Source organism: Seriola lalandi, unplaced genomic scaffold (assembly GCF_002814215.2).
Source record: "Seriola lalandi dorsalis isolate HSWRI2012SDOR001 ecotype SW California unplaced genomic scaffold, Sedor1 jcf7180002054474, whole genome shotgun sequence".
NCBI lineage: Eukaryota > Metazoa > Chordata > Actinopteri > Carangiformes > Carangidae > Seriola > Seriola lalandi.
This window is the reverse complement of record NW_019525027.1, coordinates 1,213,822-1,228,800: the sequence shown is the minus strand read 5'-3', so window position 1 is coordinate 1,228,800 and position 14,979 is coordinate 1,213,822. Positions and strand designations below refer to the sequence as shown.

At 40.0% G+C, this 14,979-nt stretch overlaps 1 protein-coding gene across 1 annotated transcript; it reads right to left on the bottom strand.

The window, feature by feature from the left end:
• Nucleotides 1–10,461: 10,461 nt before the first annotated feature.
• Nucleotides 10,462–12,366, bottom strand: serf2b (small EDRK-rich factor 2b). Its single transcript, XM_023411913.2, has 3 exons — nt 12,211–12,366; nt 11,263–11,371; nt 10,462–10,889 (listed from the first exon to the last, which is right to left on the bottom strand). Exons 1-3 carry the CDS (start codon nt 12,215–12,217, stop codon nt 10,817–10,819), a joined length of 189 nt encoding a protein of 62 aa, XP_023267681.1. The 5' UTR covers nt 12,218–12,366; the 3' UTR covers nt 10,462–10,816.
• Between the last annotated feature and the right edge of the window lie 2,613 nt (nt 12,367–14,979).

Genomic DNA, 14,979 nt, shown 5'->3' with positions numbered 1-14,979 from the left:
AGGAGTGAAAGAAAAGATTGGAGGCATGAAGTTTCACTTATGTCTAAATCTGTAATTGGGGCCATAAAAGGTGCTAAACACAGTAAGTTGTTAATCAGCGTGTAGGTTATGAGGTTCAGAGTGTACCACATGAATAGATATTGACTTTTGGGGAATTAATTTAATCAGTTACTTTTATTGTTATAAACCTATTCATGAAGCAATGAAGTGAATTAAAATTAAAATTATGGTACTCAAAAAATGTTTTAAAAAGATTTATTCATTGAATGTGGCAATTAGTTGTTTCATTATTCAGTCTTAATTGGATTGCAAAATACTTTTTGGAAAGCATTTGAAATTTTACTAATTTACTAATGTCTTTTCATACTATCATACAACTGAAAATTCATTTGTTATCTGCTTAAACATAACCAATTTATATTATAGCAGTATACTAAAGAATTAAAGCTCTGATTGGTCAACTAAAGAGAGGGGATCCTTCTCACAAGACTGAAAATACTGGCCATGAGCTCTTTACACCCAGTTACAGAATTTTGCTGCACACTGGTCATGGATACACAGTTTCAGAGGGCAGCACCGTCATAAACATCAGCTTTGTGAATCAGTACTTACAGGTTTTTTTGGACACTGTCTGTAGCTGCTGCCCAGTACTGAATGATATTTACTCAGTCGGGAATGAGAGATGATGATACACTGCTGCTGTGTTTGATCGTGGTACAGCACAGGTAAAGACTGGATTCTGTTTTCTTTCCAGTTCGTCAGTCTGCTGTGAACTTTGAACTCAGCACAGGCTCATCAAACTGATGAGGTCATCCCCCTCTCTCTTTTTCTCTCACTTCTTTTCTCCCTCTGCAGTTATACTGTTCCACTCAGTTACCCTGAGGCTGCTGAGGATGGTCACCTGATGGCGTTTGCGATCTGTGATTACTCTGTCAACTCAGCAGTAAGATTCATCAACAAATTTGAGGATGTACATCTTCAGCTGACTTCTTTCAGGCATTCTCTCTGGGACATCCAAACAAATGCATATAGGTTTTCTCATCTATTCTTGACCACAGCTGCTACAAACATTAACCAACTCCTCACATCCTCTGACACTTGTACAGAGCATATCTCTGACATCTGCAAACATCCAGCCTGTTTGGATGATTCACAATTTCATTTAGTATATTTATTATAATAAGAACACATTACAGATGGTCTCTTCAGAGAGAGGGAGGAATGTATCATCTGTCATCGTGTAATGACAGATGTTATCTGACCATTCGATCATCTGCAGTCAATGGTAAAGTGCTTAAAAGAAATCAGAGTGAGTGCAGTTTCAGAACATAAATTTTGACCATCTGGCCTCATAAACAACATACAGACTCTCCCTGGAATATGTTTTATTTTACGTTTCCAAGAATATCAAAACCAGGTTTATTACTAATCATTCACAGATATTTACACATGCAGTCAAATGTAACTCATTAGTCTAATTAGGCTGTTTGCAGGGGCAGCAATATGTGAGTACACCTAGTCCTCCAGAGTTACATTTAACAAAGACCTTGAATTTGTATGACCTGTCAAAAAGATTAGGGATTTATGGAAAAAGGTGTTTAACTAAATGTATGAGTAAAAGGGAGCAATTTTATATGTAATAACAAATGGTTGGACTTCAGTAGCTCATTTAATGTGGTGTACCACAAGGATCTATTTTAGGACCCTTATATTTTCTTACATATATTAATGATTTGTCATTATTTTTGCAATATTCATTTCCCCATTTTGTTTGCTAATGATACCATCATGTCTAACCTGGGGTCACTGGGTGTTTTGGGGCTTTCAACATCAGACGCCCAGATGATCCAGCTGGCATTGATCAAACCCTGACTTGCAACCCAGCAGCATTCGCTCAAGGATCTGCTCTCTTGATCAACAGCCACCTAGTGGCTTTCTCTGCACCATCTGTGGCTGATCTGGCGGACCTTCTCTTTGCCTGCCCAGAGATGCCCAGCAGTATAAACGCTTAGCAGAGTGAGCGTCCTGCAATTCCTTGGCAACTCCCCCTCAACAGGCTCACAGCAGGTTTTCCAGCCTTACCTTCTGCCCTCTTTCACAAGCTTCTAGTACTTGGCACACTTTTTCTTGTTGGCCTTGTCCATATGCTCTTCCCAGGGCACTGTAAGTTCCAGCATGATCAGCTGCTTGGTGGACTCAATAATGATCATGTCTCATTGCAGACATACTGATGTTATCTGGGCTGGGAACTTTTGCTGCTTGCCCAGGCCAACCAGTTGCCAGTCATTGGCAGTGGTGAGGAGATCAAACTTTGCTCCTGGTTGTAGGTGGAGCTTCTCTCTGGCTCTCAGAAAAGTAATGGTCTTTGGCTCGTGATGGCTCTTGGTGCTGTTAATGACTGTGGATACACTCTCAGCGATTGCCTTAAGCACCTGTTCATAGTGTCAACAATAGCACCCCCTCTCCAAGGGCTTTTGGGAAGCTGCTGAGGAGGTGTTCTAAGGAACTTCTTCCTGAGCAATGAGGGCAGGAATGTGTCTCACAGCTTGGACCAAGAATCTTATGTGATGGAAATCTGCTTGCCAGATGTTACACCAGGTGATCTTTCATTGCGGTGCACTTTCCCATCTAGTCCATGCTTCTTACTGTTGCATCCCTAGCATCCGGCTGGCTCTTACCTCCTTCAAAATAAGGTATTGCCGCACCTTTCCCTATACGTTGTTGACCCTGGTTGTCAGGAAGTAGCCTATGCCTGACCTCCCTGCTGCTATGGACCCCACCAGTGCCCTCTGCCTCAGTCACGTCCAGAGATTTATCTGCTCTCCATTTCTTACCTGTTCGAACCTGGATGGCTGCTCTGTGGGTCATATGTTTAAAGACTCTGGACATCTGGGTTAAGAGATGGAGAGTCGAAACATAAGGTGGAAGAGGGAGGTGCAGGTGCTGACACCACCTCCACCACCAGCAGCTATGGCTGCGGGAACTAGTGGCGAGAGCACAATGCTCTTATAGTTTAGACATAACCAGTTCTACTCTGCCTCTGAATGACTTCTTACCTTGACCCTAACTATTCTCACTCTTCATGCCTAAACCTAACCATCCCAAACAACGAAGGCAACAATCATTAGCCAATCAGAGGCAGTGTAGGGTGTGTCATATCAACTCTATCGTAGACACCAAACTTCAATATTCCGGCCAGACGTTTTGGGAAAGAAACTTTCAGCCGTGCATTTACACCAGCTTGGTTTGCTAAATTGAAGTGGTTTCATTACGTGGTGGAGTGTGGTCAAGTTGTGTGTTTTGCTTGCATAGAAGAGGCAGCAAAGGGAAACCAGCTGATTTCGTGTCCCTTCACCTTCTGTAGGAGCTGGACCCAGGCCTTCCTGATCTCTAGCTCAAAATGCAAGAGGATGTCACCCGAAAGTCTCCTGTCACAGTTCAGAATGAAGCAACATGTCTATCTAAGCTCCATCCTCAAACAAGAGCTCTGTTTACAGAAGCTGAAAAACTCGTAGTTATGTCCGTGCCTGCTCATGTCTGTGACCTCATTCGACCAGACCTTCTCCACTTTGCATCATGAAAACGTGGCTACAGCAACACCATGACCAAGAAGAGACAAACTCACCTCTCCCTGATGCATGTCCACACTGACATTTTGAACTCATTGGACATCCCTGCCCACAGCCCCTGAGCGCATGGCCACATTTGGATTATTATAAGTACTGGAGCACATTGTCTGCAGCTCAAGGTAAGATATTTGGTTTAAGCTGCAGCTGAGCAATTTAATATTCAGCTGTCAATTACATTTAACATCCCACTGATACAACCTTGTTGAAAAAATGTGCGTATTTGTATATGTTCTTGTGTGCCGTGCGCAATGAGCTTTTGGACATGTGTATTGCAGTGTAATGGCATTATTGTGAGCTATTTGTGAAATAGGATTACTGATTCCTTTTTATAGACCTGGCTGCTGCTGTTGTTACTGCTGCTTTTTTGGTGTGTGTGTGTAGTAGTATTGTTGTAGGCCTATGTTGTATTTGTATGGGTTGTATTGTATGGGTAGGAGTAAAATGCTCCTCCAACTACAGCACCCCCAACTTAAAACACCTTCCCGTGGCCCTGCCAGCAGCTCTTCTCCGCAGTACAATCTATGCCATTGTCTCTGCAGTCGACATTTATGACACAATACATTTCTTCAGGTTGTATTAAACCACAAGATGTTTTCTGCAGATTCATTTATTTATTTATTTATTGAGTGTAATAATGCAATATTCCTTGTTCTGATACTTTATAAGAATCAGCCTTGATGAGAGCCTATCATCTCCTGATTGTCTCCTTATTTGTTTGGGACAGTTTAAATAAAGATGAATTGTGACAATTACAGCTACTGTCACTTTTAAGGAAAGCCTTGTTTCCAACTCACAATGCCAATTACCTGGTGAACGAGCTGTGCTGAAAGATTCATTTCTCTCTTTTCATATCTCTTTACCAAAGCAGCAATTTAATCATCGACCTTCAGAGTAATAATTTTCTTCTCACAATATGTTTTTGGTCTTGACTTCTTTTCATACTTGTGTACAAAAGAACAAGTTTAAAAGACCAACCAGAAGTAATACTAATGAACACGGGGAGACACACAGATCTGGATTCATACACAACGGCTTTGTGACTGGGCCATTAATGGAAATTTATATCACATCAAATACATAACACTGTCAGATTGTGTATCAACATCAATTTACAACCCAATGATCAATTTACAACTATCAAAGTAGCAAATCAACCCTGGAAATGATGAACTGACTATACAAAGCAGGTCCACCGTGGCTGCTGCATGCAACAAAAAGAGTCTGTTTTTGTGCTTGCATCAGGATATGTAATTACAGTTCATTTCACTTAATGCACTAATGAGGGAGTCCATTTTCATCGACAAAACAACAGACCTCAGTCTGTATTCTGCCGAGCCTCTGACCCAAAATTGGCCTCAACAGGTACAAAATATCCTGCAGGAAATTCTGTTCATACAGGACAGTGCACAGTGAATAGATCTCTGCTTATTGATGTCCTAGCACTCCTGCTGAGACACAGACCAGCTGCCAGCAAGAATAAAATACCTCTTCCCTCACAGACTGCCCATGTGTGTGAATGATCTGATGGTCACATGGATAGCAGAGAGCACATACCCAGTGCTGACTGTGACCGTGACTGTGCAGAGGACTCTCATCCAGCACCATTCCTCAGAATGACTCAGGGACAAGGGTTCTGCCCTTGTCTGTCTTTCTGAATCCCACCAAACCTCAACGTATTCTCTCCCTTTTGATGCCCTGTGACAGATCCCATTTACTTTAAACACCAGCCGCTCATCTGCTGTCACCAACCATTTGATGAAGAGCAAACACAGTAATTTGCTATTCATTATTAACAAATCACTGCACTGTGAAAAGTGCCTTTTGTTTGCCACAGCCTTGAAAACAATTACAGTCAGCGTGCATTTCAGCTATGGTTGCATTGCGTATTTCATGGCAACACTTAGTTGATGGTGAAATTGAAAAGCAGATTTACTTTTTATATTCAAGGAAAGGAAATCAGTCCACACCCAACTTCTCAGGTCACACACCATCTCATCTCTCTTCAAAACTGGATGTTCACATGATAGTTATATATTGTTGAATTGATGGTGAGGAGTTGAACTAATCTGGTAATAACCTGAAACATCTCCTCTTTAAAGTGATCCAGAAATAGAACTGGCAATTTTCTGACTGTTGTCTGATTCAGTTTGGGTAAGTCTTGATTTCAGTGACTAGGACACTGATTTTTTGGCCACACTAAAATTTAGGTGGATTTTGAGTGTTTGTGTACAGTGTAGTGTAGTGTTTATTGTCCTGGGGGGAAATTGTTTCCACAACTTGCACAATCTTGAGTCTTAAGCGCAAGCAATTAGACACAAGCCTGTGCTTGTATATTAAGCTGAAGATGTGAAAGCATGGTTCAAATTCCTCCCCCTTTTGTGCTCCTTTTACATTTGGCAAATCAGAGGCATAGCTTGATATTTTTGGAAGATACGCTTATTCACTTAAACTTGATTTACCACTCTTATGTCTGTATGATAAACATGAAGCTACAGCCAGCAGACAGTTAGCTTAACACAAAGAATAGAAACTAGCCAGCTAGCCTGACTCTGTCCAAAGGTGATGTATGCTGGAGCAGGAACGTCCTGCGGTCTCCAGTCAAGAAGTAACATAGCACATAAGCACATTTCCCAAAATGTCAAACAATTCGTTTAAAGTACTTTTGATGTTGATAAGGCCAGCTTTCTTTTTTTTTACTCTTAACTGTTGAAAATGTAATGTGTATAAAATGTGCTCTGGGATTGTATTTACATCTGTAATTCATTTCCCACCATCTCCCTGCCAATCACAGGCTGATCATTTAGCTCCAATGATCAATGACACTTTTCATGTGGACAAATACACACAGTTTACACACCATATTGTAGGCTACATGTGAGCATGCAGTACTATCTAGGAGCTCAGCTGACTCTCCCGTTCAGACAAATAGTGATAATGCAGTAAAATGAGCTTCAGCCTCTGGATTTCCATCATAGGAAGCAGTTATGTGCAAGATCATCTATAAACACTTAAAATTAGTACGTAATTATATAGTGCTGTGATATTAAAATAAAGATTGTACTATTCTTCTTTTACAGACAAATCAAATCAAATTCCATCAATATTGGTTGAAGCTGACTCTCAGGCAGCAGCATGAGACATACCTACCTGTGGAGAGTCTTTAGTTAATGCATGTTCCTCCTGCCCCATCATTATTTATAGTTATATAAGTATGAAGACATGTGTGTTAAGGCACTGTGCACACACTATGCTATATAATACACATTTCATTTCGGTTACATGTTTTATAACACCATCACTCATTGTGTAGCTTTTATCTAAGCGGCTGCATCAGTGTTATTGTTAAAAATGTTATTGAAACACTGTTCTGCCTTCACCCTAAAAATAATGAAACAGGAGGAGTTCCTGCCTGTGGCTATATTTATCAACCACAAGATGAATGTGGTGATCACTTTCTTCTTTAAAGGAGAATCCTCTATGCACTTATTCTCAAGGGAGTGTTATATGTAGCTGGCAAGCAGGCGAGTCTCACATGTTTTGCAGGCATTTTTGGTTTTATTAGATATTTCAATATACAGGTTATTTGAGATGGGATAAAATGGACAACTGACAGAGGTCCAAGACTATAGGTTTAAACCCATGACAATAGCGTCATGGGTTTAACTATAATCTCTGCCCTGTGTGTTTCTCTCATAGATGGACATCCTCAGACTTCCTTCTGGTAAGTCAGGTAACCACTCTTTACAGTTGTGGTGAACAGAAAAGCATCTCAGCATGCACAACACCTCTAACCTTGAGGTGGATGGGCTACAACAGCAGTAGACCATCACGTCAGGTTCCACTCCTGTCAGTCAAGAACAGAAATCTCAGGCTGCAGTGGGCACAGGCTCACCAAAACTGGAGGGCTGAAGACAGGAAAGATGTAGATTTCGTGGATGTCTTCTGAGGCACACAGATGGTAGGGTCAGAATTTAGCATCATCATCATGAATCCATGGAGCCAACCGGTCTTGTGTCAACAGTCCAGGGTGGTGGTGGTGGTGGTATAATGGTGTTTTCTTGGCACGCTTAAGGCCCCTTAACACCAACCAGTCATTGTTTGAATCTGAGTATTGTTGCTGACCATGTGTGTTCCTTTATAGCCCCAATTTACCTATTTAATGGACACTCCCATACAACAATGCACCATGTCACAAAGCAAAAGTCACCTCAAGCTGGTTTCATGAACATGACAGTGAATTCAGTGAACCTCAGTGACTTCTCCAGTCACCAGATCTGAATCCAGCAGAACACCTTTGGGATGAGACAGAACAGGAGATTTGCAGCATGAATGTGCAGCTGACAAATCTGCAGAGATGATGTGATGCAATCATGTCAACATGGAGCAGAAAATCTCATAGGAATGTTTCCATCATGTTGTGGAATCCATGACACAAAGAGCTGAGGCTGTTTTGAGAGTAGAGGGAGGCCATACTCAGCATTAGTGTGTTGTTCCTAATAAAGTGCTCACTGAGTGTATGTTTTATCATTACCTACAGATGCTGCGTAGCTGAAGCTGGCTGGATTACTGAAGTGCAAGCGCATAAATAAAGCTTGACTACACTCATCTTTGCTTTGGGTAATTTCAAAGCATATTTAAATCCAAGCAGCTACAGAGCATTATTGTCCACCTTCTCCCCAACTTATACTTTGACACTGGACTATTAATCATTGTAAGTAGCATAAATGAAGCACCCTCCTTTCTGCGACAGCACTGCTACAAGAATGCAGTTTTTTTCCCAGTGCTCCCATATCTCAACAAATTCAGCAGAGGGAGCATAAAGACATGAGGCGTCTTGTATGAATTTAATTAGATGAGCTGACTTCATCTTTTCTGTGCATTCTGAGTGTCTCATCACTGCTGAGCTCCTCTCTTGGTCTGCTTTAAGAAAACTTGCCAGAACCCACAGACAAGTCAGTCTGTTCGGCCTTATGCCTGAAATTAAGTGCGATCTACCCAAAGCTGTAAGCAGGATATCATGCATGATAAAAGATAAGGTTTGAATTTTTCTTGAATTTTAAGCAACCAGCTGATTCTGCATTTGTTCCTCATCACTATTCAGCTCCTCAGCCACACTTCTGCTATCTGAGATGGAAGAAAGCTAAACTGGCGACTTAATTATACGCCCTGTAATCTGAGGACACAAACTCACTGGATTTCAGTAAGTAGACACACAGCTTATTGACTATAAATAGACTGAGCTGTAGCTTACTGGCTCAGTGAACACCATAAAATATCAGCAATATGCATTTTGTGCTCATGCTGGTGGATGACAGTCATAATACAAAGGTTCTGCAACAGCAGGGCTTGAGCAGGGTGTGTGTGAGTACGTGTGTGAGTTTGCTTCTTTTCAGCAGAATAACATGTTCATCCAAAGCCTTAATTTTAAGTGCTCAAGCCATGAGAGCACATAATTTCCCTGCATTACTACTACTGAATAAATCCAATGTTCACCTTAAGAATAAAATTAAAAAAAAAAAAAAAATACCATGGTGTATGCTTCCATCTAGTGGTCAATGTGTTACAACAGCCTTATGTTGTAAGTGCCTGCTGGCATACTAGGTTTAATTACAGTATATCTGGCAGGCTCCAGTGTTACACAACACAGACTTAGCAGAAACAGAACACAGATGTATCCTCTTCTTAAACACAAGTTATGTGGGCAGGGTGTTATTTCATGTGTTATTAATGGTTATTAGGACTTCATTAAAGAGCTATTCTGCACTGTTAATATCAAAATGCAACCATTTTGTGAATGCGGTTGAACGTCTCTATAAATGCACTTGTGCCACTTGTCAAAAATGTATTTCAGTCCTTGAAGACAGTACAATGATTATAAATGGAGCTAATGATGTAAACAATAGCAGTTTTAAAAACACAACTGGCATGTAGCTGAAGGAGTTTGGCAACAATTTGTATACTAAGTGCTTTGCCCAAAATGTCTTATTGTATTTTTCCATGATGCACACTGCAGAGCCTGATAGACCACTATTTACGGAAGGAGGCCATGAGCCATGAGTATATTGTACTGTACCTGTGTCACAGATACAACCAGTATTGATCCTGTAACAGCATCTAGTTGATATCCTGTCACAGAAAGGCTGGGAGAGACTGCCGTAGCAATTAAATGATTCATTTGTCTTGCCTAATTTCACTAACTCTAATACTAGTAATACTAATATTAATTCTTAATAATGTAGAACAAAACACAGAAAATGTGTTGGCTATTTTTCAGTTAACTGCATCTTTTGTGAGTTAATTAAATGCATCTCGATGAACCATGTGATCAAAGCCAATGATGATGCACCCAATTAAATAGAAACTGGTGTGTTAATCAAGGAAATATTGATTATTCAGTGATTCATGGTTATGCTGTCCTTCCAGCAAAAGCTATATGGATTGAAATGTTTTATGGTGTTTAACTGAAAGGTTAAACTGGTTTCAGCAGCATGGGTGAAATTATATTTACAGACAAGTATTTGCTGTGGTAGTTTTTTTTTTTTTTTTTTTTTAAGAGTTTAATCACATTTCTACCCTGACAAACTGAATGAAACCCAAATTATCCAAATACAAGAGTGCACAGAGAAATTGCTTGAAAAAGTTGATTTACTGAGAATTCCTCATCCACTCTACCATATCAAGGATTCAGTAAATTGTATATAAATGTGATGCCTAAAAGATGCTAACTTATTACTTAAAGGGTAAACACTAGCCTTTCAAAACTCCTACAACACAAGTACAAATCATGTGAAAATTTTACACAAACCAACATACAAAGCAACTCAAGCAAGCATGAACTAAAAAGATACACTTTATTTGAAACCAGCAGGGGACATTTTTGTACAAAAATACACAACTGTTACGTAGATGCTTTGTGTCAAGAATTGTTCATCTTTCTCTTGCTGCTTACACCACTGATGCTCCTCTGCATGCAGCACCAACATGGGACAACCGTTAACTTGATCAGACATAATTTCACCGAGTAAAATAACAAATCCAACAAGCAATGTCATTTGCCATAGGGAAGAATGTAGGATCCTAGATTCTTGAGTCTAGACAAAGATGACAGATCCATTCTCATAAATATCAGGAAGAATGCTGAACATGGGATGTTCTTGAAACACTGAGTTGAATTCCGAATTCATTCTTTACTTGGACTTTGTGCTACTTTTCCCGGCTTCATTCGCTTTTTTCTGCTTCTGTTGCATTATCTCGGCATCCCTTGAGGAGATTTCAAGAGAGAATACAAATTGTTAGGGCAGACTTCACTGTATCACACACCTGTGCAAAGCGCACCAGTAACATCAGTAATTATGTAAGTGGAGTAGATTGTTAAGCAAAAATAACTTTGGGGTGGGTTTTTGCAGCACTGAAAATACCAGCAACCTTCATTGTGAGGTTTTAGAATTTCTTTTATTTATTTATTTTTTAATTGCAAAAAACTACACAACTGCATGATCAGCAGAGAGTGAAATAGTCCAGGGCCCTCCGTTTAGGTCGTGAAAAAACACGCTTTGGTTACAGAGCTGCAAAAATCCATTACTCAAGTTTGTGAGCACCCCATTTCTTCAATCTCACGCAGACTGCTGCTTACCTCTGCTTCCTTGCAGCAGCAGACAGCCCGTCGTCGCCCCTCTTCCCTTTACCACTTTCATTCTGCTTTTTGGCATTCTTCTGGCGTGCAAGCTCACGTTGGTTTCCTCCTGCATGTCAGACAAAGGGGGGAAAATAACAGTGTGGCTGAACAAACTGAGTAATGAGCAACACATCAAATATGTGAGCTACACCCTTAAAAACACCTCTATCACTACATAATACAGAAGAGCAAGGGACATCAACCACTGACAGACAAGTGTCTACAAGCCATGATGTAAAATGACAAATGGTCTGTTAATAGTAAGTACGACTGCTTAATTGCAAAGGTAACGCTGATTCAAAACATGCGAGCAGCCGACGTGGCAGGGAGGCGCTCCAGAGCAGCTTCATGCCCAGAACAACAGCACAGGGGGCAGCAGAGCATCTTCCACCATGGTTTGTCGCACCAGTCAGGTAAAAATCAACGAAGGCAGAGGCACATTTGAAGACATAAAAACAATCACTGGTGATCAGTTTGACATCCTGTATGCTACAAGCAGAGTTAAAACCCAAACAATCGTGTTGTGTCTGCAAACTACGGCTTTACAGTAGGCCGAAGGCTCGGACTAACATCTGGACAAGTAACGACCCATCGATGTTGACAAACGTACAATACGCACATAATGCAACACAGCTACATGACGAACACACCACAGCACAAGCCCATTTACTCCACTTAAACATACTAATTCAGCACAGCTGGTGGTGTATGTGTGTGTGTTTTACTAACCAAGGCAAGAGTGACGTGAATTCTAGTAAAATAACGTTACGTCTATTTCAGCAAATAGACGGAACCCGGATCGGCTGTGGCCGTGGCTAACGAACGGCAGAAACAACGACCACAGACTACATGCAATCGAATAAAGTACATGAATGCCTTACAGTCAAAATATATGTCGATACCCACTGGTCATTTTAGTAATCGACGCTTCCTTCACCCGAAATCCAGATAAGCTCAGCCACAGGGCCGCTCGCTCCCTTCTCGTCGCTTCAGTCGCTGTTGCTGCTTTGGTTGCGCCCTGGTTGCGCCTTACTGTGGCTGCCTAATGTGCGCGAGACTTCCGCGCGAGAACCAGAACATTCCGTCTCCACAGGTTCCACTGCGCATGTGCCAGAGCCATCATCATCAATTGAAGATGATAAATGATAAAGATAAATTAATTATTAGAGAGCAATAACAAAGAGCAGGTTAGGTTAGTTGAATACGTTACCTAAAAAAAAGAGTCAGTGTTAATTACACTAATTAATACTAATTAATTACATTGAAAATCATGGACTACTACTATAATTATAATAATAATAAGAACAACATTGTTATTATTATTATTGTTATTATTGTTATTATCAGTGTATGGCTTCAAGTTTCCACATCACAGTTGTATAAGTTATATTGGACCAGGACTGGCCTCCTAGTTGTGATATTACATATGAATACACCTTAAACTCAGATCACAGAGCTGATGCATTCGACTTTCAGCAGAAGAATTTCCTGCGTCAAACTCTAAGCATATATCATTCTGTACACTGAAAGTCAAACATCCAGGAGAAGTGACTATGACTAAAACATATTTGCGAGTGGAGGGAGACTAATAAAATAATAAATAATAAAATATTAAAAATATTATGCTGTAGAATGGTCGAACCCTTGGCCAGGATGGTGAAGGCCAACACCAGGAAAGGGGACACATAGGCTACAGAGGGGCCCACATTTCTTTGTACACAGCTGCTTTGTAATGTAAGAATGTGTGTCAAATGAATTTAATTTTCATTCATTTGGTTGCAATCCATGTACTGAAGATGTCTGTGGGTGTCTTTTCAGTCACTGACTTTCATTTGGCACATTTTACTTAAATTTGTAATGTACTACTAAACAGCCAGCAGGTGGCAGACCTAGACTACTAGAGAAACTACACCGCTAACACAGGCTCCAAGTCATTCAAATATTATAATTTTAGAGTAAAATGATAAAAGTGTTGTATACTGAAATAGATTTCATGCAAAACCCTTAAACTTATAAACTGAATTCCACTGTAGTGTATTATGACACCAGACCAAATTTTGTATAACAATCACACAAATGGTCACATCATCACAACATGATTCCACTGATAATATTAAATTATTGCCCAGCCCTAAGTTAAAGTGCAAAATAGAATCTTCTTATTTCTGTTCTGCAATAAAATATACAAACAATGTTTTCCTTGCAGTTTTGGTAGGGTGACTTTATTGACTGTCTGGTTGTTAAATAGGCTGGATGACTGAGTCATGTCTGCCTAAAACTGAACTTTTACCCAGACACTGAATCTATGAATAGAAGAAAACAACTGAATGCAACTGAACCTACATGTGTCTACTGCACTGTAGGTCATGGCACAGTTTACCAGGGTGTTTTCCAAGTCAACACGTGTTTCATTTCAAGAGTCTGCAGCTGTATTTAACTAAACAGTGTCATAAACATGGCAGGTTTGGTTGAAAATGAGACATTTACTTAAATGAAGTTAACATTTATAAGGTAATTCTTGTTTTAAATGGCAGCTGTAACCTCAAGTCCGTGGTTGGCAAGATGATAACAACTACAGAGCCTGCATATTACATTTGGGATAAAAGTCTTAAAATGTGTTCATAATGGTGGATGTGAGCTGTGGGAGGAGAGTGACGACTGGGTTGGGTTTCTTGCTGAAAGACGAATGCTATATTTTAAGGACATAATTACTGTTTGAATACAATGAGCCATCAAACTACTGGTGTGATTGTCTAGCAAACAGCCTATTTGGGTGAAGAATAAGAATCTCTTTGAATTAAATTATATGCTGTAAGTTTGTTCTGGCCTGCAGGTCTCTGTAAATTATTTCTTGATGGATGTTCAGCTAAATCTTACTTTAACTGATAAAAGTAGAGCCCAAACACCTTTTTGACACGTTTCTCATCAAAGCCTTGAGGTCAAAATCATGTTTGCTTTTCTCAAACATAATGAGCAGTAATTTAGAAACATGCTTGTGACAGAGGGTCATATATCACTTTGTCTGTTAACAGAAATGCTTATTTCTGTATTGATTTTAACTGTAGGCCGTAGTTACAATATGGTTTGCATGATTTTGACCCGACAAAAAGCTCTCAGCTCAAACTGAGGTGAGGAGTAAGGAATGCAGATGGACACTATCAGCCACAGGGTATTTGGGCACAAAAATAATTTGTTGACTGGTTAAAATCTGTAAAGTAACATTATAATCAATAATTCAGTAAAAAAAAAAAAAAAGTGAGTGTCTACAGTCATGTTAGTAGCTCTGTAAGGCTGTACTTCGGCACAGTAGTGCTTTGAGCTAAATGCTAACATGCTCACAATGATAATGCTAATATGCCGGTGTTTAGGAGGTAGGGTTGTCACGATACTTGACGCCTATACCCAGGAAAATATTCAATACCATTTTCGATACCTGGGGGAGAAAAAAATGAGAAAAAATTAAGATGCATAAAAAAAATTAAATAAAGATTAGAACAGTACAAACAATAACATCAACGACAACACTACTTTCAGGATGTCTGAGGCAGTGCAAAAAAACAAAAAAAACAAAACAGTAACCTTACTCTAAGGAGTATGATAAGACATGCAAATATATTCAGCTTCAGACCTGTTTATTTTCTGTGGTTTTGGTGACCTGGCACCATATTTTCGTTG